General features: G+C 34.4%; 1 protein-coding gene across 2 annotated transcripts in view; it reads left to right on the forward strand.

Annotated features, from left to right (window-relative positions):
* The first annotated feature begins 4,772 nt into the window (after positions 1–4,772).
* Positions 4,773–25,496, forward strand: part of Pros1 (protein S) — a 105,668-nt gene continuing 84,944 nt past the window's right edge. For both annotated transcript variants that reach the window (XM_076867816.2, XM_076867817.2), the window contains exon 1: positions 4,773–4,947. In XM_076867816.2, coding sequence (XP_076723931.2) covers positions 4,872–4,947 — 76 coding nt within the window. In that variant the 5' untranslated portion in view covers positions 4,773–4,871. The remainder of the gene's footprint in view (positions 4,948–25,496) is intronic.

The raw sequence follows: 25,496 nt of genomic DNA on the forward strand, positions 1-25,496 counted from the left end.
TAGGTTTTAAATTATTCTCTGATTTTTACTAACTCATCTCATGAGCTTACTGTGAACTTCTGTGCTCCATCTATAAATTGGAATGAAAATACCTACCTTGCAGTATTACTGATATGTAATGAAAAAATACACACACACACACACACACACACACACACACACATATATATATATATATATATATATATATAAAGTGCTATTTCTGATAGTAGATTTTGAAATTGGTGTTTCTGTCTCATAAATATTTATGGCATGTCATATACTCCAGGGGATAAGAGGACACGGCAAAATAAGGCCAAAAATTAGCCATTTACTATGAGCCAGATAAGTACTGTTTCTGTTGACACACTTCCTAAAACTAGTGGTTCAAAACTTCAAATAACTCTATTGTTGATGTTAATTCTTATCCATTAACTATGATTGGGCTTAAGTCCCATCAAAACATACATTTTAGATATAACTTTTGTCCTCCTAATTATCAAATCAGTTCTCTTTTCTTTTGAATCTTTTAATATGTTTAGTGGAATTAATACTTTTCTAAAATTTTCTCCTTGAACTTTCACAAATATACACTATTCCTGTTCTCTTCTTATCTCCCTAGCCATTCTTCCTCTGGCTTCCTATATATATACTCTAAAAACATGTTGTCTTGGAGAATTCAATTATTACTTCTGTGCCCATAGGCTGTTACTGTGTGACTGTTTCTTGAGCATTTCAGGAACTAAGCTCAAAACTTTTTTCCAAAACGTGTACTCACACTAAATCTAATTCATAACTTTCCCAGTTCTGGTAGTGATATATTTCTCCTTTTTTTTTTAAGAGAGAGAATTTTAATATTTATTTTTTAGTTATCAGCGGACACAACATCTTTGTTTGTATGTGGTGCTGAGAATCGAACCCGGGCCGCACGCATGCCAGGTGAGCTCACTACTGCTTGAGTCACATCCCCAGCCCTATGTGATATATTTCTTGTACTAACATGCAGTCAGTCACAAAGCTAACAAAGCCAACTCTTTATTTTTCAATATATTAACTTAAGTTTTTGCAGCCACAAGAGCTGCTCATCATTTCTAGTTATCTGTAACTTAGAGGCATGAAATAGTTATTCCCATATGGAATCCAGCATGCCATGTATTTTGTTTTGATGGATGAAGTGTGAATGGTACATCACTTTTTAGAGAAAGTATTTAAGAGCAATTCTCCATGTTCTCTCATTTTTTGCAATGGCAGTCATGAGAGAGAATGTTGATTAGAGGTACCATAAAATCAAAGCAGCATGGAATGCTAAGCCAACACTGGAAGACACTACCGAAAATTTGTGTAGATCTAGAATAGACTTCCCATGGCCAAGAAATAACACTTGTTATCTTAACCACTGTAATTTTATGACTGTTTTACACAATGTCATCTATTTTATTCTGAAAGATGAACATAGTCTTGCCACTATCATTCTTTTTGCCATAAATATTCTCAGGCTCAAACTATTAAGTTGAGTTAAATATTTATAAATCACTCACTGTTTTAGGCACTAAGAGTATAGTTGTGAACAAAACATAAGAGAATTCTCGCCTCATTAATCTTGAATTCTACTGATGGGAGGGATGATAAGGCAGATATCAAGCATAATTAAGTATATTAGGTAAATTATTAGCAGAAAAATGATATTGGGAAAATATAAAATTAAATGAGGGGATGGGGTTAGAGTTAGGAATGGTATTAGATTAAGAGTTAAATTTTGAACACTTTGTATATTGTATATTTAGAAGTATATTCAAAATACCTTTCAGTTGAATAAGATTCATCATGTGTTAATCAATATTGAGCTAAAGTTAGATATCATCATCACAGAGTGAACTTCTGAGGTAAATTAAAAGCCTGAATATTTTATCCAAAGATGTATTATTAAATTTTATTTTTAAGAATTTCAGATGATTTTTCAAATTTTGATACTACAATGTAGGACACAGTTTTGTTTTGTTTTTCTGTTAGCACTGATAACTATTGCTGGCACTGTGCTGGACATTTGCAGGACTAAAAAGATAATCACATTCAATCATAATCTTTGAAAGAGGAAGATTTTTTTTCTTTTTTTTTTCTTTTGGTTAACTTATGTTTCTTTAACATTCCGTTCTTCATACTTTTCATATTTTTATGTTTGTATTTGAGACGATTGTTTTGAATGTTGTTGATTCATAGCTTTGGAGATTTTTTCCTACTTGAGAAATTTGAGATCTCATTCTTTATATTCTCTTCTCAAATTGTCCTCACAAGGTGAGGAGATTCCCAAATGGGGATTTTATTTGAAGTCTCATAGCTTACAGGTATTTAAATATTTATTAATTAAATATAATACTTATCAATTATTTTGTTTAATATAACCCAAACAATTCTACAGTGTTTTGAAGTGTATTTATATTTAAATCATTTGGGACTGAGAATAAAGTAACAAATAGACTGATAGACGGGGTGAAGTCAAAGGAACCAAGAAAGAAGACAATTTAAAAGAGTCATAGATATACTTAGTCATTCTTTTAATCTACTTGCCTTTTTTTTTTTTTTTTTTCCTTTTCCTGTAGTACTAGGGATCTAACCCAAGGCCTGATGCATGCTAGTCAATTGTCCTACCACTGAACTATATCCTGAGTCATTTTTATTTTTTACTTTGAGCCTGGGTCTAAGTTGCTCAGGATGACTTGAAACTTTAAAATCCACCAGCCTCAGCCTCCCAAGTAGCTGGAATTATAGCCATGCACTACCACACCTGTCTTTCAATAATGCTTTTTTGCAATGAGTTGAAGAGGTTCATAACATGCCATCCCAAAATATGTCATTTTGGCATATGTATTATTTTGAGTCAAAGGCAATCAAGAACCACAGAAGTCAAGAAACCTCTTTACTTTCCCCTCAACTGCCTAAAAATAATTAATTTCTTCATTAGTAAAGGAAATTGTGTTAGCTTTTTATTGCTATTACAAAATACCAGAGAAAATAACCTTAAAGAGAGGAAAAGTTTATTTTTCCTCAGGATTCTAGAGGTTTCAATTCATGTTTGCTTGGACTGGTTGCAATACATTTTGGCAAAAGAGCAGTTGGCAAAAGAAAGCTGCTTACTTCATGGCATCTGGAAGCAAAAAGAGACAAAGACTAAGGTATGGGATTCCCAATATTCCCTTCAAGGGCGTGTCCCCAGTGATCTTCCACTAAGCCCTACCTTTTAATGGTTCCATCACCACAGGCTTATGATCAAGTCTTTGGAGGACATGGTAGTTCTAAACTATAGCAAACTTATATTTGTCAATTAAATTTCCATTAGTAAAGGTATTTACTTGTGCCAGAAAGAGAGCTACTTCTGAAGACAATTTTATTGCCTGAAAAATTCTTACCTGCACAACAAAGCAACCCTTCTTGACAATACATTTCCTCTGCCTATCTTCCTTTAATTTGCCTCCTGTCCCTCCAATTTCTATACCATTCCATAGCTTAGGATGTTATATGTGTCAATCATTCAGCCACCGCCTTTTGTCTCATATTTTAGTGAAACTCCCTGCATGCATATGTAATTATTTATTGTTTTCTCCTATTAGTCTATCTTATGTCAATTTAATTTTAAGACAAGGCCCAGAACATACAAGGAATATAGTAGGAAGAATTTTCCTCCCGTACAGTGAATGAAGATTCCTCAGCCCATGCTCTTATGAGAAAAAGTGACTCTAGTATTAATCAAATTCCACCCAGCTGCATCACAGAACTGTAAAAAGCTAGAGCTGGAAGATACCTTTAAAATATGGAACCCTATCAAATTTCTATCATACACATAAGAAAACAGTTGATATTTCATTTGGGCAGAAAATGAATAATAAGTATGCATTGAATACTACTATTGGATACACACTTATTGCTTTGTATGTTGTCTACTGAAATTATCAGCAGTATGAAAATCTATAAGTATCCCTATTTTACAGATGATAAGACTGAGTGAAACTTAAAAAGATGAAGCAATTTACTGAAAGCTACAATTAGTAAGTGGTAGAATATGAGATTTGAAATCAGGAAGTTTAGCTCCAGATGCAGCCCTAAACCTGTTTCAAATGCGGATGTCTAAGGACAAAAACTAAAGGTAAATATGCAGAGAACAAAACAAACAGTTGGAAGGTGATGGAATTTGATACATTGTGGTTTTTTTTTCTTCCAAAAAAAAAAAGAAAGAAAGAAAGAAAGAAAAAAAGAAAAGAAAATATTTTTTCTTACACCACAAATACAAGACCCAAACAAAAATGTGTATGATCAAAGCTATCCGATTTCTTCCATTATTTCTATTCTCTGCAGTCTTCCTAATGTTCTCCCTGACATCTAGGTTTGGATAACATCCTTCTGGGCAATCCATTCTCTCGCGATTTCTCTTCCTGAGCCTGGGGATCCTCTCTTCTAAGTCCTCAAAGTTCTCCTAGCCACTCAGCCTCCCTTAAAGATTTTTATTGAATTCCCTTCTTCTACCTCTTCCCCTTTATAAACTTCGCATTCTGGAGAAATGGAAAAGCTGGACCTTGGGAACTGGTGAGGAATGACAGGACGTCTGGCAGTATTTGCTAGGCCTCCAACACTCTCCCGGAGCCCTTCCCCCCCAGCTCCGAAAAGCTTCCTGGAAATGTCCTTGTTATCACTTCCCCTCTCGGGCTGGGGGCTGGGAGCGGGCGGTCCCCGCCCCCCTCCCCCCCCCTGCTGTTCCGCGGGCTCTCTCGCAGGCTCTCCGGCGCCGCCGCTCTGCAGCGCTCAAAGAGCAGTGCCCCGGCTAGCAGCTCGGCCAAGCGCCCCGCGCTCAGGCATCTCCGTAACGCGCTACTGTACTCGCCCGCGCCTCTGCCCGCTTCGAAATGAGGGTCTTGGGTGGGCGCTGCCGGGCGCTCCTGGCGTGCCTCGCCCTAGTGCTTCCAGTCTCAGAGGCAAACTGTGAGTAAATCAATAGTGTCTTGTTTTCTGCCTTCCCCAGCATTGGCAACTGAACTATGTGCCCTGGTTGGTAGGACGTTTTTTCTCTAGGATTGCAGCCTCCTAGAAAGTTTCTCTTAAGTCCTGAAAAACCACCCACTGTATGGAAGCAGCTGTGGACTAGCAAGCTGTGTAATGGTGGGGAGGATCAATATTTGCTCTGCCGTGAGAATCATGTGTTGCTTACAGGACTGATGCAAGAACCTGGGTGACGCTAAGTATCAATGAAGGATTTAGAACGTGTACTCATCCCCTCCCTCCAGCCCCAACAGCCTAGAATCCTAAAGTACAAGGATGAGCACATTGCAGTATGAGTACGAAGAAAAGTCAATGCACTGTCCTCCCCCTGTACTAAAGCCTGTCCCCACCCTGCACTCCCCACCCCTAGTGAAACTATCCTTTTGCAACTTCTGGACTTTGAGCTTGTCCTGCATTGACAAATGAACTGTTTCAGGAAAACCGAGGTTTTGCATAGCAATGGGAAGATGTCTTTTTCTAATCTGGAAATAAAAGAGACTGTTAAATATTACATTTCTCAGGTCATTTTGTACTCAGGATTTCTGACAGTGTGTGCCACGGATCTGAGGTGGTGGCGTGAATTCCTTGCACTTTATCTTTGTATATACAGTTCCTTATGTTCCCATACCCAGGTTCAAGGCAGTGTATTGAGTATGCTCTGAAAAATGAATAAAGAGTATCAAGGCTTTTGGTACATTTTATTTGTCAGCTAATTTATTTTCTAAAGTTTAAGTACATTCACGATTTAAAGTGCTTTCTTGTGCTTTTTTATTCTCAGGAATTGGCACAAGAGAAGTAACTCTGACTTAAAAATAACATTTAGGGTACCTACAGCTCCAAAGTAAACTTTTCAAAGATGGTCATTTATTAGAATATTACTAAAATTACACTTGTTTTTATTAATTAATCATAAGGATGAATTATGTATTTTTAAAATTCTAATTTAAAGGCTAAAACATTACTTGTTGATATTATATTAAAGAGCTACAACTGCAAAACTTCAACAATCAAACTCCTATAATTAGTTATGGCTGTATGTGACTGTGTGCACAACCTCATCTATATGGTTCATTAGGACAACCAAATATTTGCTGAAGACCAGTGTTTTAGAGAAGAGAAAGGCAAAAGTGGCTTGCCACACTTCTGCTTATCATCACAGGAATTTGCTAGGTCCTTTATTTTTGTAGAGATTGTTAAATTTTGACTGAATCTAGGCAGAAGTAAAAATTATATATGTGTATATATTATATATCCATGTATGGACAATAACACTTGTACACAGACACTGAAAAACTAGGTAAATTAATTCCACAAATATATCACATAAGGAATAATTGGCCCTATAATGGTCATTAGAAATTGTGGTTGCTCAATTGAATTAAAACCATATCTGGTTTACTGATAAGGAAACAGATACAGGGATTTTTGTTTCTGTTTTTTGTTTGTTTGTGGTGCTGGGAATTTAACTCTGGGCTTTGCCCATGCTAAGCAAGTACTCTATCACTGAGCTGTGTCCCCTGTCCTTTACCACCCAAAGATTTAAATTTTGAGATATGATTTTAACTCTGATATTTATAATTCAAGTATCACCCTTAGAAATGTAGTTGCTACTTAAGGAAAAGTTAACAAATTACAGGTATATTTTTGAGAAAATTGATATAAATCACGTAGTTCAAGCTCATTTTAATAATAAATTACTCAGAGATGTTAATTGATTTTTCAGATATTATAGATATGTGTGTGTGTGTGTGTGTGTGTATATATATATATATATATATATATATTTAGATGATATATTTTTATGTGAGAGGAGAATCTATGTATTTAAAATACATACTGTCTACATATTTTATTTTTTTCTCTCTAAGGACTTGTGATACAGGGAAATAGGAGGAAGAGGATATCTATTTTGGCTAGGCTAATTTGGCCTTATCTAGACTTCCACTTTTGGGTGGTTGCAGTCTACACTGGACATATTTTCCTTCTCCTTTTGTGTTCTCTTCTTCTATAATTGTCCCTTTAGTTATTCCTTATCTTTTCTTAAATTCTCTTTATTTCAAAGTCCAAAATATTGCATTGCTGGAGAGATTTTATCAAGGTTATGTTACAGTTAGGGTTTGTACAGTAAAATTTGAGGACAGCTTCTGATATAGCAATAAGAACAATAAACTCTATGCCATATTTTCTTACCATCCTATACTAGGAAACTTAGTAATGTTTTCTATAATACACACTGTCCACCAACTTTAGTATTCTTTTTGTAGCTTAAATGATCTGTTTAAATGATTTAAATCTTCAAAATATTATAAGAAACCTAATAATACAGAGATCAGCATTTATTACCTATGAGCAACAACACTATTCTTGCCATCAGAAAGAAGGAAAGAAGGAAGGAATAAAGGAAGAGTTAAGTGGATTTATTAGAAGTCTGTTGAGTGCCAGGTGCAGTGGCACATGCCTGTAATCCTAGTGGCTTGGGAGGCTAAGGCAGGAGGGTCATTTGTTCAAAGCCAGCCTCAGCAACTTAGCAAGGCCCAAAGCAACACAGGGAGATCTTGTCTCTAAATAAAATATTTTTAAAAGGGGCTGTGGATGTGGCTCAGTGGTTAAGTGCCCCTGAGTTCAATCCCTCGTACCAAAAAATAAATAAAATAAAATCTATCGAGTGGCATAATGGACAACCAGACCTAGGAAAGCCAGAGACTTGCATTTAGGTGATCTATATAGTATGAACTCACATATTGTACTTTAGGAACTGCCATCATATGACTCCATGCTACCTGCCTTCTAGTCCTCTGTGTCTCTGTTCATGACTCCTAGAAGGCCTGATCATTTTGACTTATCTTTGCTTTTGGCTCTGAAATCTTGTGATTAACAGCTTACTAGAATCACATGAAGTACCAGAAGGACAATTGCCACAAAGGAATGCATTCTTGGAAGAAAACAGATACAAGAAAAGTCTACACGTTCTAATTATTGACTCATAATATACACACTTCTTTCCACAAATACCATTTGAAAATATTTCTGTAACATAATTCAAGTAACTATTATATATCAGAAAGAACCCCTCTTCAATAGGTTCCAGTTGCCACATTCAGCAAGGAGGACCTGAGGTTACCATTTCCTAATTTACTATCAATAGGTGATGGCCATATTTCCACTGGTTTTGTTCTGTACTTCATGGATGAAATGATATTTTAGTGTACCAGTGCATCTTATATGTGCTCCTTCCAAAATAAAAGACAAGAAAGGGAATACAGGTAGTGGCTTTAGTACTTAATCATCTCTCTTTTGGTTATAAGCTAGATCTTGGTAGTAATTCCATCGCTGTTCATTTTCTAACTCCCATCCCTCCCTGAGTAGTTCTGGAGGATTAAACTCAGGGCCTTATGCATGCTAGTGAACACTTTACCATTGAGCTACATTCCTAACCCTCCTATCTCTCTTGTCCTCAGAAAACTCCTCATTTTTGTTTCTTGTCAATGAGATTAACCACACCCTTATTCAAGAAGAACCTGAGCCCTTGTTGTTCCTCCCTGGGGATGGTATACGCATTGCCTCTTTCACCATTTCTATTGTGAATAAGAGTTATTCTGGAGGAGTTGTACTCTTTCTAACCCTGGTTTATATGTGGCAATAATACTCTTTTGTATTGATTATTGTCATATTATTATTGACATTTCAGCATAATACTTTTGTTTTTTTCCCCCAAGAGTTGTAAAGAACTTCAAATGGCTATATAACAGTCTCAGCTTCTAACCTCAGTGGAAGTATATTAAGTCCCATAGAGAATGCATTCCTTCTTGGTTCTGGAGAACCCAGATGATGAGAAAAGAATGCAAAAAACTGAGACGAAGTGACTGTATTACTTTCCTAGCATGCCATAACAAAGCACCACACATTGGATGGCTTAAATAACAGAAATTTGTGCTCTCATGATTCTGGAGATTTGAAGTCTGAGTTGAAGGCATCAGCAGTATTGATTCTTTCTGCAATGTATGAGGGAGCATTTTTTTCCATGCCTTTCTCCTAGTGTCTGATTGCATTATGTGCATACTCCCAATTTTTTAAAATTATCTTTCCTCTGTACATATCTTTCTCTATGTCCAAATTTCCTTGTTTGGTAAGGACACTGCTTACATCAGATTAGAGTCTACTTTAATGATTTTAAGTTGAATTTATTACCTGCCAAGACACTATTTCAAATAAGGTCACAAATTCGCTAGTATTGAGTGAATTAAGACTTCTGTGTCTTTTTAGAGAATATAGTTCAACCATAATAATCACTAAATGTCAAATTATGATAAGCACTTCATTCCTGTTTTTGTTCATTCCTGACCTGTGCATTTTGGTTCAAAAAACAGCACAAGCTGGGCTTAGTCGAACACAATTGTAATCCCAGCTAATCAGTGAGCTGAGATAGGAGGTTTGCAAGTTCTAGGGCAACCTAGGCAATTTAGCAAGACCATGTCTCAAAATAAAGAGGGTTAGATGTAGCTCAGTGGTAGACCACCCCTGGGTGGTCCTCAGTAACCCTCTCCCACACACACACAAATAAACACTATGTATTATTGATTGCTGGCACAGAAAATATACCACTTTTTTTTTTTTAACCACATTTTGGAAGATAATGTTGTGTCCCAAAGGACAATGAATGACTGAGTTCCCAATAACTGATTCCCCAATAATCAATTTTTCATCATAATTATGAAACTATTTTCCTTATATATTCAGAGATCAGATGGATGGGTGGAGAGTGAAATGATAGAAACCACATGAAAGATTCAAGCCAGAATTTTTTTCTCTTCGTCTTTGTGAATTCTTTCTGTTCCATTACACCAAGGAATGTCTGGCTTTTCAGTGTTATTTGTTGTGTGCCAAAGTTTGGTCTAGGATGGCATTAGCCAATCAAGCCAATTGTTAGAACTGAAGCTGGCAGCCTTAGTTTGCACATGGAATGAGAGTAATGATATTAATACATTAGTCCTGATTCAAAATCATGGTTTTTGCCTTTTAAAAAGTTTTTCTATTATTGTGTGACAGATTAGCACAAATTTAGCAACCTAAAGTAACAGAGTGTATCTCATAGTTTTGAAGGACAGAAAGTCCAGGCACAAGTTCAGAGAGACTACTTAGGGTCACAAGACTAAAGTCAAAGGGTCATCCCTTGCTGAGATCTCTTCTGAAGCTTGGAGTTAGTTCTCTTCCAACCTAGAGTTCAGTTTCTTTCAGCTACAGGACTGAGGCCCTTAGCTCTCTGACTTTTCTACCATTTCCATCTTGTGAACCTCTCTATAACATGGCAATTTGCTTAGATAAGCTCAGTAGGAAAGTGTTTGCTGCTGCTTCTTGTCTCTTACCTGTATTTTTCAAATTTGAACTTGGTATACAAGGCTCATGATCTAGAGGCATCTATTCTTACCTCTTTCTATATAACCTGCCCTTCTTCTCAAAAAGAGTTATTCTTCCTATTTTTTTTTTTTTTTCACATTCTGGTTCTTCTGTTTAGATGACTTTTCTTTTTTTTTCATCACACCCTAGCTTTCTCAGGTGGTCTGTCCAAAGTCCACTCAAACTTTAGAATACTTCACAAGATTTTGTCCATTATTTTAAAAATAATGATTGGAGCTTTCTAGAATCATTCCCCCATTTATATTAAAAATTATTTAGAAAATTGTCATTTTCTCAGTTATTATTCTCTAGTATTTAAAATATTATTTGGCATGGTTTTACTTTTCATACTCTTTTGCTTTAATTTTATACAAAGGATAAATGTGAAGTACTCTTTTATTGCTTTTATTGGAGTCCTTTGATTTTTTAGAATTAACAAAAAAGCAGATTAATACATTATTGAATAATCTCTGTTAGTTTATTTTTTCATAATCTTGTACTAGTTAGGATAAAATAGACTATGGAATAATAATATTTTAATTCCCCAAACTCCAACTTAATCTCCAAATTTTCATATCTCAGTGATTTAGCAATATTAGTGTTTCAGTCAGCTTTTTTGCTGCTATGACCAAAAGACCTGACAGGAACAATTTTAGAGGAATAAAAGCTTTCTGGGGGCTTACGATTTCAGAGGTCTCAGTCTAGAGAAGGCCAGCTTTATTGCTCTGGGCCAGAGGTGAGGCAGAACATCATGGTGGAAAGGGGATGGCACATGAAGGCAACAAGAAAAAAGAGAGGGAGAGCTGTGATCACCAGGGACAAAATATATACCCCTAATTAGCCACCTCCTTTAGCCACACCCTACCTGCCTGCAGTTATCACCCAGTTAATTTCTATCAGGGGATTAATGCACTCATTAGGTTTAGACTTCTATAACCTAATCATTTCACCTCTAAACTTTCTTGCATTGTCTCACAGATAAGCTTTTGGGGGACACCTTATATTTAAACCATAACAATTAGAATATATTTGTTAATAGTGTAAGTCCAACATGTTTTCCATCTTAGTTATACAATATGGTACACATGGCATGCAGTGCCCCTGCAATAAAGAGAACAATGGAGGAGATATACTTAACTGCCTTGTTTGGAAATAGCAAAACTCACTTGTGTTTTTTGCTCAAATCATTCTACCCCAAGGAAACACTTGGAATGGTTTGTTAGCATTTGCCTCTGTCTCCTCTAAAGTTAAAATTGTTTCTTCCTCTAAGGGAGTATAAATACTCATTGCATATTTAACTTTTGTTGATATATTTAATGATCTGAATAAGATTTGTGATAGCATAATTAACTATGCTTACCAACACACCAGCTGCAGAATCCATTTTATTACACTGAGTTGGACTTTAATATAGCAGAATGAAAAATAAATGGGAATAGCTGATATTGAAAGTATTTCTGTGATAACAACAATTATTAACTTATAAACAAATACATGGAAAAACACCTTTAGATTTGGAAAGTGAAGTCCTGAAAAATGGTCATAACTCTGTTGTTAAAGTGTGGCTCATGGACTGCTTTACCTTAGAACATCTTAGAAATGAAGTACCTCTGGACCCACCCCAGATGTATTGACACGGAATACAGGATTTAATAAAATTGTCAGATAATTTCTATGCACATTTAAATATGAAGACATTCCAATTTATAAGGAGATAGCAGGGAAGATAGAGAAATGATCTGTATTAAGAAATGAACAGAACGTTAGAGGGTTGGCAGTGGAAGGTGTTGGTTAACTTTCCATTACTATGATGAAATATCTGTGGCAATTAATTTATATAGATAAAAGTTTTATTGGGGTTCATAGATTTGGAGCTTCCAGTCCAAGTTCAAGTGACCCTATTGTTTTGAATCTCTAGTAAGGTTAGCACATTGTAGCAGTAGCACATAGCAGACTGCTTACTTCATTATTCAGGAAGCAGAAGAGAGTGAATGGACCACGGACCCACAGTTTCATTGCAGGTATGTGCCCAGTACCCAGAGGAAATCTCAGAACACCCCCATCTCCTAAATATCCATAGCATTTCTCAGTAGTACTACTGGGGGACTAAGCCTTTAACATATGGACCTTTGGGGGACACTACCCTATTTAAACCATAGTAGAGGGCTATCAAGGAGAGAGAAGGGGTGATGTTAGAGAAAGGAGAAAAGAAGCTGAGCAACATGGCAGCCTATGACTAGAAGGGAAGCAGAGAAGATCTGGCATTTTGAAGTTCCACCTTAAGTTGAAAACCTTGCTTGAATGTAAATAACTGCAGATCTTCTCACCACCTCCCCTCCCTCTGCCTCCAATCAGTTCTTTAAAAGGGATCAGTTTCCACATCTAAGTTGACTAAGATCAATAAGAGGAGAGATCCAAAAGATGCAAATGAGATGAAAAGTTTAGCAAAAGCAAACACACAAAACCAACCATGAAGAATCTGAGCTAGAAATAATGCAGAGGTATTGGGAGACATTAAAATGTTTATCACATGTGGGATTTGGTTTCGTGTCATCATTCAATGAATCAGAAAGGGCAGGATTACACTTGTCTGGACATTAGGAAAATTCAAATTATCTTTGCATTAGTAAGATTTGCTTGGGTAGAATTTGTTAATGCTAAAAGAAAAACAAATCTTGATGATGAAGGGGAAAAAAGCCTAATATGCCTTGACTTGTTCTATTCAATGCTGCATATCCTTTTACCTAAATATTTGTTTTATTAGGTTTTATGCTACATGAGTCTGGGAAATACATATGAGAAAAAATTATAATAATTTTGGGGGGTTGAGCAAGAATCCTTGAATAATTCAAGAATAAACAACACCAATATTCTGAAAAAAGATTAGAAGGAAACAGCATATTAGTAATGGGTCTATTTTGAAGGTGGGTTTAGAGGCTTTTATACCTTCTTTACTTTTTGATTTTTCTAAATATAATAGGTTAAGCATATTAACTCTATTGTGGAGGAATATCCCCGCCTTGGTATGTTTATTACACTGTTCTAAATATAGAGATTGGATTCTTCAGGCTTAAAGGGAAGTAATGTAATACAATTATAGAATAGATGCTAAGCCTTTCTACAGATGAGTAAAGCAATAGGAACTAGCTATCACTAGTTCTAGTCCATCAGTGTGTTTCTTCTTAGTCATCTTGTATGTTTTTTGAAATGGACTTTAAAAAGCTACGTTCAAGAACAATGACTTTAAATTTTCATGAACACAATGAATTGTGACTTTCTGCATTATGTGATATTTTCTATTTTCAAAATGGCACATTTGACATTTTCTCAATGAGCTTCACAGCTATTCTGGGATATACCTCCCTAGCTATCGGAAAATGTTTCCTTTACCCTGCCTTTCTCTGAAGTTATTATTCTGTCTTTCTCAGCTTATTCCCATTTGAATTTAGGAAGAAATAAATTATTCTGGAGGTCTCTATTACCCCTCCTCTCACTCTCCAACTGGATTAGTAATTAAGAATGTTAAAGTTCTATTTTCTTTTTGAAATTCACTTCCTTTTATATCTACAAATGTCTTCATTTTCTTTTTACTTTTTTCTTTCTTTTATTTTTTATTTCTTTTGTTTATTTATTTATTGCACCAGGGATTAAACCCACGACTGCTTAACCACTGAGCCACATCCCAATCTCTCTCTCTCTCTCTCTCTCTATATATATATATATACACACACACACACACACACACACACACACACACACACATAATTTTGAGACAGGATCTTTCTAAGTTGAGACAGGGTCTCGCTAAGTTGCTTGGGGCCTTGTTAAGTTGCTGACACTGGCTTTGAACTGGAGATCCTCCTGCCTCAGCCTAAGTCGTGTGCCAACATGCCTGACCTGCTTTTGTTTTAATGATCTTTACTTTCCCTTAAATATTAGCGTTTTCTGGAGTTTATTTTTAATTTATAAATAGTTATATATATTTACAGAGTAGTATGGTATTTTGATACATATATAGTGAATTGATCAAATTAGGGTAATTAATATATCCTCAAATACTTATCATTTTTTACGGTGAGAATAAATGAAATTACCTTTATATCTGTTTTGAAATATACATATAGCCAGACACCAGGGCACACACCTATAATTCCAGATTCTTGGGAAGCAGAGGAGGGAGAATTGCAAGTATGAGAGGAGCCTCTGCAACTTAGCAAAACCTTTTCAAAATTGAAATTAAAATGGCCTGGGAATGTAGCTAAGTGGTAGAACACTCTTGGGTTCAATCTCTAGTACTATGGGGGTCAGAGGAGGGAAACACACACACACACACACACACACACACACACACACACACATACACGCGTACATGCATATACACACACATATATATTTATGTAGAATATTATTATTAACCCAGAATTTCATTTAGCTATTCTGGGGTCATTGAACATCTTTCACTGTTTTAAACTACTAGCTCTATCCCACTAATTTCCTCACATTATGCAATCTAATTTGAAAATACAATTATGCATTTTTAAAAAATCATTTTGTATTATCAATAATCAGAGACCAATACACAATTTTGCTTTCTGTTCTGCTAAGCTTCTTGGTCTGCATATATACATTACAGAGTAAAATATATTAGTACAGGAATGGAATTCTGCTTTACACATTATTTGTAACCTGATATATTACATTTTCAATAATGCTTATTGTATCAATAGACTAAAAGCTGTCAGGATTTAAATAATTTTAATAATTTTCCATTATGTGTGTTCATCATAATATATTTAATTAGTTAAATATATTAATTAAATATTAGTTAAATATATTATTAAATATATATTAATTAAATATATTATAATTAGTTAAATATATTAATTCCAGTGTTTTGCTTATATCATGGTGATGAACATATCCATATATATTCATTTGTATATATGTATTTTCATTAATTAATTTCCTAGAAGCAGAAATGTCAACTGAATATCTAAATAGTGTTATTTTTGAAAGTCTTAGGTGTATATTATTAATTATCCCTCTGGAAATCTGCTTTTAAAAATAGATTTTGAGGAGGCCTAGCTCCTGTCATCCTTGTCAACATTGGACATTAACTTCAAAGAAAGTCTTTTTTATCAATGCAGTAGTAATAAAAGAGGGGATGACCTTTTAGGGGACTGGGATGAGTAGATGTCTTAGCTGGACATGAGACTTCTCAGAAATGCTTAAGAAAACCTTGGCAAGACTAGAGTTTCTGAATCACAAAGTAAGGGAGAGTCAGAAGACTGAAATTCAGCTACAGATGTTAATGTAACTTTATGTCTATCCACTGTCTGGGGAGGTTTGAAGGAATTCTAATAATGTTTGTATTTCATTGTGTTTCATGTGCTTATTAGTATTATATTTTGTTGTAAGAAATATCTACAAGTGATTTTGGTCTGTTTTTCTAGTAGGGATTTTTTTTTGTATGTGTATTTTTAAGTCGTCTATGTGTTAAAATATTAAACATTTTTTATAAAGTTTGAATCTTTTTTTCTACTTACCCCTTGATTTTTACAGGTATAGATTGTGTTTTGGGATGGACAAACAAATATTTTTACTATTTATGAGCTGAAACTGCTTTCCTATTCTTTGTTTCTAATTTGGACTTTAGTATGATGCAAAGCATTGGCTCTTCTATTTCAATAATATATAAGAGTAAAACTTTGCCATATGTGGTAAGTGAAGTACAAAATATTCAATTTTATATAAATAGGTTGCACTGATTGCCAGTTCACAAGAAATAATAGGAGTGAACCTGTGTAGCTAATTGGCCAGGTTTCAAGTGTGACTGCAATATCCAAATATGTTCCTGCTGCAGTCTGCATGGAACTGCATAATATAGTTGTCTGCTCAACTTTAATATTGGTTGTCATAATTCTTGGCCTTAGCACTCACTAGAATTTAAGGACATCAGTCAATTTAGTGGGTTCAATTTAGAGACACTGGTCATTGAGAATACTGGAGCCTTTTGAAAATCATTCTGTTACTGTGCTGTACTTGCAATGTTTTCATGTCTCTGGCTTTCTTTTTAATATATGAAAGCTGTGAGTCGCAGCCAAAGATTACCAGATATTTGCATGAAAGATACAAAAACATTTGACCCCAAAGGAAGCAGAGGTGTTTGAAGTCACAAAAGAAAACTTTAAGAAGTTTACAAGAATATCATAAATAAATCTGAGCAGATCTGGCATCCATAAAAAATACACTGTCATAAAGAAAGAAAAATTAGAGAACTAAAATGCAGTTTTTATGTTTAAATATAATTTCTACTTATTTTCTTTCTTCTGTATATTATTTTTGTTTATTCTTCCAAATGGACTTTATAAATAATTTATAATGTGATTCTGCAATCTATATTTGGGGTAAAAATGGGAGTTCATAATCCACTTGAATCTAATGTATGAAATATGATATGTCAAGAGATTTGTAACATTTTGAACAATCAATAAAAAAAGGAAAAAAAATAATTTATAAAATTCTACAATAGTAATTAGGGGTTTTAGTGCAATTATATAAAAATTATAGGCTATTAGCACTATTTGCTGACAATATGATTCTATATCTAGAAGACCCAAAAAGCTCCACCAGAAAACTTCTACAACTAGTAAATGAATTCAGCAAAGTAGCAGGATATAAAACCAATACCCATAAATCAAAGGCATTTCTGTATATCTGTGACAAATCCTCTGAAAGGGAAATGAGGAAAACTACCCCATTTATAATAGCTTCAAAAAATAAAAATAAAAAAAACTTGGCAATCAACAAAAGAAGTGAAAGATCTATACAATGAAAACTACAGAACCCTAAAGAAAGAAATCAAAGAAGACCTTAGAAGATGGAAAGATCTACCTTGCTTTTGGATAGGCAGAATTAATATTATCAAAATGACTATACAACCAAAAGCACTATACAGATTTAATGCAAGTCCAATCAAAATCCCAATGACATTCCTCATAGAAATAGAAAAGCAATCATGAAACTCATCTGGAAAAATAAGAGACCCAGAATAGCTAAAACAATTCTTAGCAGGAAGAGTAAAGCATCACTAGGTAGCATCACTATACCAGACCTTAAACTATACTACAGAGCAATAGTAACAAAAACAGCATGGTATTGGCACCAAAACAGACTGGTAGACCAATGGTACAGAATAGAGGACACAGATACTAACCCACAAAATTACAATTATCTTATATTAGACAAAGGTGCCAAAAACATGCATTGGAGAAAAGATAGCCTCTTCAACAAATGGTGCTGGGAAAACTGGAAATCCATATGCAACAAAATGAAATTAAACCCCTATCTCTCTCCATGCACAAAACTCAAAGTGGATCAAAGACCTAGGAATTAAACCAGAGACTCTGAGTCTAATAGAAGAAAAAGTAGGCCCTAATCTTTATCATGTGAGATAAGGCCCCAACTTCCTTAATAAGACTCCTATAGCGCAAGAATTAAAACCAAGAATCAATTAATGGAATAAATTCAAAATTAAAAGATTCTTCTCAGCAAAAGAAACAATCTGTGAGGTAAATAGAGAGCCTACATCTTGGGAGCAAATTTTTACCCCTCACACATCAGATAGAGCACTAATCTCTAGGGTATATAAAGAACTCAAGAAGCTAAGCACCCAAAAAACAAATAACCCAATCAATAAATGGGCCAAGGACCTGAACAGACACTTCTTAGAAGAGGATATACAATCAATCAACAAATATATGAAAAAATATTCATCATCTCTAGCAATTAGAGAAATGCAAATCAAAATTACTCTTAAGATTTCATCTCTTTCCAGTCAGAATGACAGCTATTATGCATACAAACAACAATAAATGTTGGCGAGGATGTGGGGGAAAAGGTACACTCATACATTGCTGGTGGGACTGCAAATTGATGCAGCCAATATGGAAAGCAGTATGGAGATTTCTTGGAAAACTGGGAATGAAACCATCATTTGGCCCAGCTATCCCTCTCCTTGGTCTATACTCAAAGGACTTAAAATCAGTATATTACAGGAACACAGCCACATCAATGTTTATAGCAGCACAATTCACAATAGCTAAACTGTGGAACCAACCTAGATGCCCTTCAGTAGATGAATGGCTAAAAAAAAAAAAATGTGGCATATATACACAATAGAATCTTACTCAGCAATAAAAGAGAATAAAATCATGGCATTTGCAGGTAAATGGATGATGCTGGAGAAGAAAATGCTAAGTGAAGTTAGCCAATTCCAAAAAAAACAAATGCCAAATGTTTTCTCTGATATAAGGAGGCTGATTCATAGTGGGTTAGGGAAGGGAAACATGAAAGGAATAGATGAACTCTAGATAGGGCAGAGGAGTGAGAGGGGAAGAGTGGGGGCAGGGGGTTAGCAAGGATGGTGGAATGTGATGGACATCATTATCCAAAGTACATGTATGAGGACATGAATTGGTGTGAACATAATTTATATACAACCAGAGATATGAAAAATTGTCCTGTATATGTGTAATAAGAATTGTAATGCATTCTGCTGTCATTTTTTTAAAAATCCAAAAAAAATTTAAATTATAGGCTAATTTGGGACAAATTACATTTTTAAAGTATTGGGCTTTCCTGTCCAGGATCATGATATGAGTGAGACATATTATAATTTTTTTTATGTGTTTCAGTAATTTTTTTTACCATTTGATCTTGAGTATGACTTACTGTTTTTTTTCTTTTTGTTTAAATTTTTTATTTGTTTTTTTAGTTATATATGACAGTAGAATATATTTTGACATATCATACATACATGGAGTATAACTTCCCATTTTTGTGATTGTAAGTGATATGGAGTTACTACTGGTTACTAAGCATTTCTTGATAATATCTCTGCAGTGATGCTCCCCCACTTTATATTTTATGACTGGTATATGAAAGCTATGAGTCACAAAGATTACCAGATATTTGCATGAAAGATACAAAAAAAAATGACCCCAAAGGAAACAGAGGTGTTTGAAGTCACAAAACACAACTTTAAGAAGTTTTTTCTTTTTTTCTGGTAATAGCAAAACTATTTTTAAAAAATTTATCTTTGTCTTTTCCCATACTTTCTTGTTTGCACTAATGAATTTCTACAAGATTCTCTTATATTTTATTAGTAAATTAACTTTCATCTCCACATAAGCACTTTGTCTTTGCCTATAATTATTTTGTGTTAAAATATACAGAAGAGAATTTATTATTTTAACCATTTTAAATGTAAAGTTGAGTGCCATTAAGTAATTCACATTGTTGTGCACCATCATCCATCTGTAGAAATTTTCATCTTCCCAAACTGACCCCATTGTATAGTAACTTTGCATTACACTGTAACTCTCAAAAAGTTCACTTCCACAAATGTTGGAAACCACTGTTGTACTCTGGTTTTAACTATTCTAGGTACCTCATATAAGTGGAATCATATAATAATTGTCATTGTGTCTGGCTTCTTTTACTTTGCCAAAATTTTCAATTATCATCCGTGTTGTAGTGTGTATCCCTGTACAATATTTTTACAGCATTTTTTCTTCAGTTATTGATTACCTGGGAATTTAGATTAGTGAGGAGCAGTGATGTCTTTATGCCTCTTTGTCTTGATGCTGAGTTTAATGTGTCTATTAGTGTTTTATTAGCTAATGTTGTTTTCACTGTTGGCGTCTGCTGTATGCTCTTTGTCAAGTTAAGGAATATTTCCTACTCTTTCTTGATTCCTAATGCTTTATTTTTTAATTAATTTTTCTTAAATCAGAATTTGTTTTTCCTAATAGCTTTGGACAACTAACTTGATGGTGTAATCATTATTCTTATATTTCTAAAATAACAGGTACTTGGTCATGTTATATTTTTTGAAATATTTTCATATTAAAGTATTATACATTTCATTTAAGATTTTCTCTTTGAACTCCTATACCAGATCAGCTTCTATATTTCCTTTTCTATACTATCTTTATCAAGTTTTTGTTACTATAATTATTTTACTCTTAGAAATTTAAATATAACTGAAGTTAAATTTGAAGCTGGGCTTTAATCAGCATCACAGTATTATTGATTTCAAATGGGGTCCTCTTTCCAAATTTTTTCTTTTTTTTTATTTAGTAACTTTAGACATCAGTTGACTTCCCAATGTGACAGGTAAATAATTTTACTCATCCTCTTTTCTTAAACCTCATCTCATTTAACAGTATGTAAAATATTTTTTCCTCCTGTGTAAGATTGTAGAATATTTTCTCTGTTTTTGGAGTTTTAAAATGTTATTAAGAAGTGTCTATCTATAGCTCTTTTCTGCCTCATTTTTCTTATGTTTTTGAGCCTTATATCTTACTACTGATTAGGAATTTTTAAATTATTATGAATGTTTGTTTGTATATTTATTATTGTGTTGCTTGGAATTGAATCCCTGGACTCAAGTATGCAAGGTAACTGCTGTACCACTGAGCTACATCCCCATCCCTATTCATTATTTAAAATTATTTTTCCTCTATTACTCTATATTTGGAATTTCTATTATAATGTTTTTGTGTCTTTTTACTGTGCCTCATCATTTCTTTTAAATATTCCACTTACTTATCATTTTCTACATGGAAGATTTTGTTGGCTTATCTTCCATGTCACTAAATTGATATTTAGTATGGTCCTTTCTGTTTCAATCCATCTATTGCCTTCTTTGTTTCAAAATAACATTTTAGTTTAGAATCATATTTTAGCTTTCCAGTGTTTCTATTTTCAGTGCAGTCTAAATTTGTTTCATGGATGCCAGATTCTCTCAGATTTATGTAGGATATTACATATTTTCAGAAGTTATCTTCAATAATCTCTATTTCATTTAGGGTCAATTCTTATTTGTCTTTTATCTATTATTAACTATGCAAATATCTGGTTACATTTGGCTATTATTATTTTGAAAATGAAAATCATTGCTTCATATGGAAATAGAAGAAAAGAGTAAGATACCAACTACTTTGTTACTCTGAATGGAGTTATAAAATTGATCTGATGCTTGTTGTTTTGTTTTATTTTTTGTTGTTTTTTGAGTGGAAGTGTCTCCTTATGTTGAGTACACTGGTCTGAGCTCTCAATTTTCCTGCCTTATCTTCTGAAGTAGCTGAGATTACAGAAGTGTGCCTCTACATTTGACTTTGATGCTTATTCTTAATATCAGTTGATTCTAGGACATTTCTGGTACAATATGTTTTAAAATCATTTCATATATAGATTTGCTTTCTATGTACTCATTTGGTTTGACACTTAGTAGGTCCACTTTATCTGAAGCATAGTATTTCTCATGAGCTCTAGTAATTTCCTGCCTCCATATTCACTTTCTAGAACTCCTTCAGGATTGATCCAGTATGAATTTGCCTTTGTTTTCTCTTTGAAATTTTACTCTAGGTGTCAGGAGATTTTTTCAGTTTTTCTTTCAACATTTCCATATTGACAATTATATTGTAATTTGCCTAAGTTTTCTCTTCTGTCATAAATGCACTATATTCTTAAGTAATTATGAGGCTATTCATTAGGTTAATTTTAAAGTTCTTTTAAGTTCACTTCTCTGAAATATATGTTCTCAAGTCAATGTTCTGGTCTTTCTAGTTTATGCTATTGGAAGGTTTTAATTTTTTTCTTTCATAAATCTGGTGATTTTGGTTATTTATTCAGTTATTTATTAGGTGGGAGGTATGGACTTCTGCTATAGTATATTTTGATCTTATTTCTTGCCAATCCTTCATCTAAATGAGAGAGCAGGTAGCTTTATATATATTTACTTGTTGATTTATTTATATAACTAATGTACATTTGACCCACTCTGTGTGTACTTGTTCATGTATACTGGGAAACCAGTGCTGTCTGTGTCACTGATGGAATTTGAAATGAGATGCTTCTGCTTGCTTTTCTCTCACTCTCTTGCTATTGTTGTTTTAGTTTCTGATGCTTTCCAAGATCAGTGTAATATTGAGTGTGTATATTGGCTCAAGTCTACTTCTCCTTTATTTATTCCACAACAGTTTTTATTAGCTTCCACTCTGGAGAATTTACTGAAATTATTTATTGAACAGTGACCTTCCTATGTTCTCAACTGTGGTAGATTATTCCTTTTTTAAATTTTTCTCTTACTATAATTTTAGTATGATCCTGGAGGAAGAACACATAAGTATTCTGTGCCATCATGAACCACAAACACCACTTGCTATGTTTTTAAAGAGCAGCTATAAATAGTCAGTGATTTCCTTGTCTTGTGTTTAGTCTGTTCGGATTGCTATTAAAAAATAAATAAAATACTGCAGACTGTGTGTATTAAACCATAGACATTTGTTTCCTAATGGTTTTGGGGACTGGAAAATCCAAGATCAAAGTTCTGGCCAGTTTTGTTTCTGCTGTAGGTTCTGTTCCTGTCTTCCAGATTGTTGCCTTTTTGTTGTGTAGTTTTTGCCTTTCTTTGGTGTGTGCACTCAACAGAGAGTGAGTGAGCCATGGAGAACTCTCTGCTATCCCTTTTAAGGGCTAAACCTAGGGGGTCAAGCCCCCACCTATCTGACTCTCTTTAGCCTTAACAACTTCCTTAAAGGTCTTATTTTCAAATACAACCCCAGTGGTGGTCATGGCTTCACTATATGACTTTCAACTCATAGGCACTCAGTCTGTAACATTCTGCTCCTGGCCCACCCTACTCATCCATTCTTGCAAGCAAAATACAACATTCCATCTTAAATAGGCTCAAATGATTTTACTCATTCTAGCATGATTTCCAAAGTCTAATTTGTCATTTGAATATCATCTAAATCAAATATGGTTTGACTCAAGGCGTAGTTAATTCAGATGCATATTTCCTTTCCAGTTGTCAATCTGTGATATTAGGGAATTATGTGCTTCTAAATGGCAAAAATGGAACAAGCATATAATGGACAACTCCAATTCTAAAAGGCAGAAATTTGAAGGAAAAAAAGTGGTCCCAGGTCCCAAGCAAGTCTAAAATCTTAACAAAATTAATTTCATTATATCTTGAGTTTTGAGGATTGTCCTCTTTAGTTCTGTGCTCTTCCTTCCAGGCCGCTGGACTATTGGTTCTACCTTCAGGAGCCATTAGGGTGGTGGTCCTACCATCTGGACTGACTGCCTTGCTGAATTGGGATACTGCCCCCAAGTATTTGGGTCTGTGTCCTCAAGGTTTCTGGTAGCTGTATCCTCAGGGCCAGCAAGAGACTGTTGAAACCACAGACAGGCTTTAATTTACCCTTTGAAACCAAGGAGAACCTAGCCTTGTTTTGGGCCTGTGGAGGGAGTGACAGCCCTGACTATCTCAGAATGGTCTTCAAGGACATTCAACCCTTTTATTGAAAAATAAGCATGTTCAAGGCCATCCTTCATTCCCTTCCATTTTGTCTATTTCCTTTAGTCCCAGCTGGCAGCATTTTTTGCTGGTACAGTCTCATCTATAATTCTTGACTTCTGCTGAGATGGCTGATTACTCATCTCATTATCAAATTGTTGTTCAGCCACACTCTTAGTTTCTCTTCAAATCATTTTTCACAATATAGATCAGCAGATAATTTTATAAATCTTTAAGTTCCAATTCCTTCTTGCTTAGGGATTCCTTCTTAAATTCATCTCTTTCCTCTTGTACTTTTCTCTAATCAGTAAGAAGGACTCCATCCACACCTTCAATACTTTGCTGAGAAATTTACTCCACTAAATATCTAATTTCATCACTCACAATTCTACCTTCTACAAAATACTAGGACTTAATTCAGCCAAGTTCTTGTCAACAATACTCCAGTTTCTAATAACTGTTTCTCATTTCTGCCTCATACCTTGCCAGATAGGTCTTTAAAATCCATATTTCTACCAACATTCTGCTGATGATTATTTATGTAAACTCTGAGCAGATGAACACTTTCTCTCTAACTTACTTTTCTTTCTGAGCCCACTTTTAAATCTTAATTACTATTTTAAAATACTTATTTCCAATTATAGCCACACTGGGTATCGAGTTACAACACATGAATTTGTAGGGGGCAGAGAGACACAAAAATTTGATCTATAATGCCCTATCAAGTAGAACACAAGTGACTATTAAAATATTTTGTTTACTGTGAAAAGAAAAAGATATGTTTTTCATTTTTGGCTGCTTCTTTTTAAGGTGGATCTCAATTTCTAGTAAATGCTTCTTTTCTATTTGCTAGTTTTATATTCTTTCTTTTCTCTGATTCCCATTTTATCTCCTTTTCCTAAAAAATTATAATTTTATTTCATTGTTACTTAGATTGTGTCTTATTGCTTTTTGGCTATTAAACAAGGAATTTTGAGAGACTTATAAAAACTGTATTGAATTATGAACACCTACTGAACAATAATCCACTATTCTAAGCAATCTCACCTCTACATAAAACATTTTTAAAAAGTAAAAAATATATCTCCTTAATTTCAGGAAGAGATCTCAGGATCTTGAATATGCTAAACACACATTCTACCACTGAACTAAGCCCTCAGCCCAGGACCTAGAGTTCTTTTAAGCCTCTAAGCATGCTTCAGAATTGATTATTTCAGAAATCTGGGGGAGACTGCATGAAGTGGGATATTACAGAATGAGGCCAACTCATTGTTGGTCTTTAAAAAATGTTCTGGGGTAGTTTGCCTGTTGCTTTTCCAGATATAAATATAGACACAGGCCAGTGAACTCATAATATTGATGCCATCCCCCGAAATAGGTCAAATAGAACAAAAACAAAATAGTTCTTGTGCAGTAATCTTTTGGTACATTACGTCAAAATCAGATGGTGTTTTGATGTCCCAGTAGGTTAGGAGACAAAAAAAAAAAAAAAGGGGGGGGGGGGGAGAGACACTAACTACATAAATATCTTGCTCAGTCATGTAAGAAATTTGTTGTGGCCTCATAAAATATAACCAGTTTGCAAAATATTAGTAGTCAAGAGAAGAATAGAGAGAATTATAGAAAATTTATTTCTCATACTTTGCCAAATTCTGAACTGAGTCCCTTTACAGGAAGCATCTTTATTTATTATTCACTGAGAATGAACAAATCAAACAAACGAAATGGC

The sequence above is a fragment of the Callospermophilus lateralis genome, chromosome 10 (assembly GCF_048772815.1).
Source record: "Callospermophilus lateralis isolate mCalLat2 chromosome 10, mCalLat2.hap1, whole genome shotgun sequence".
Classification (NCBI taxonomy): Eukaryota; Metazoa; Chordata; class Mammalia; order Rodentia; family Sciuridae; genus Callospermophilus; species Callospermophilus lateralis.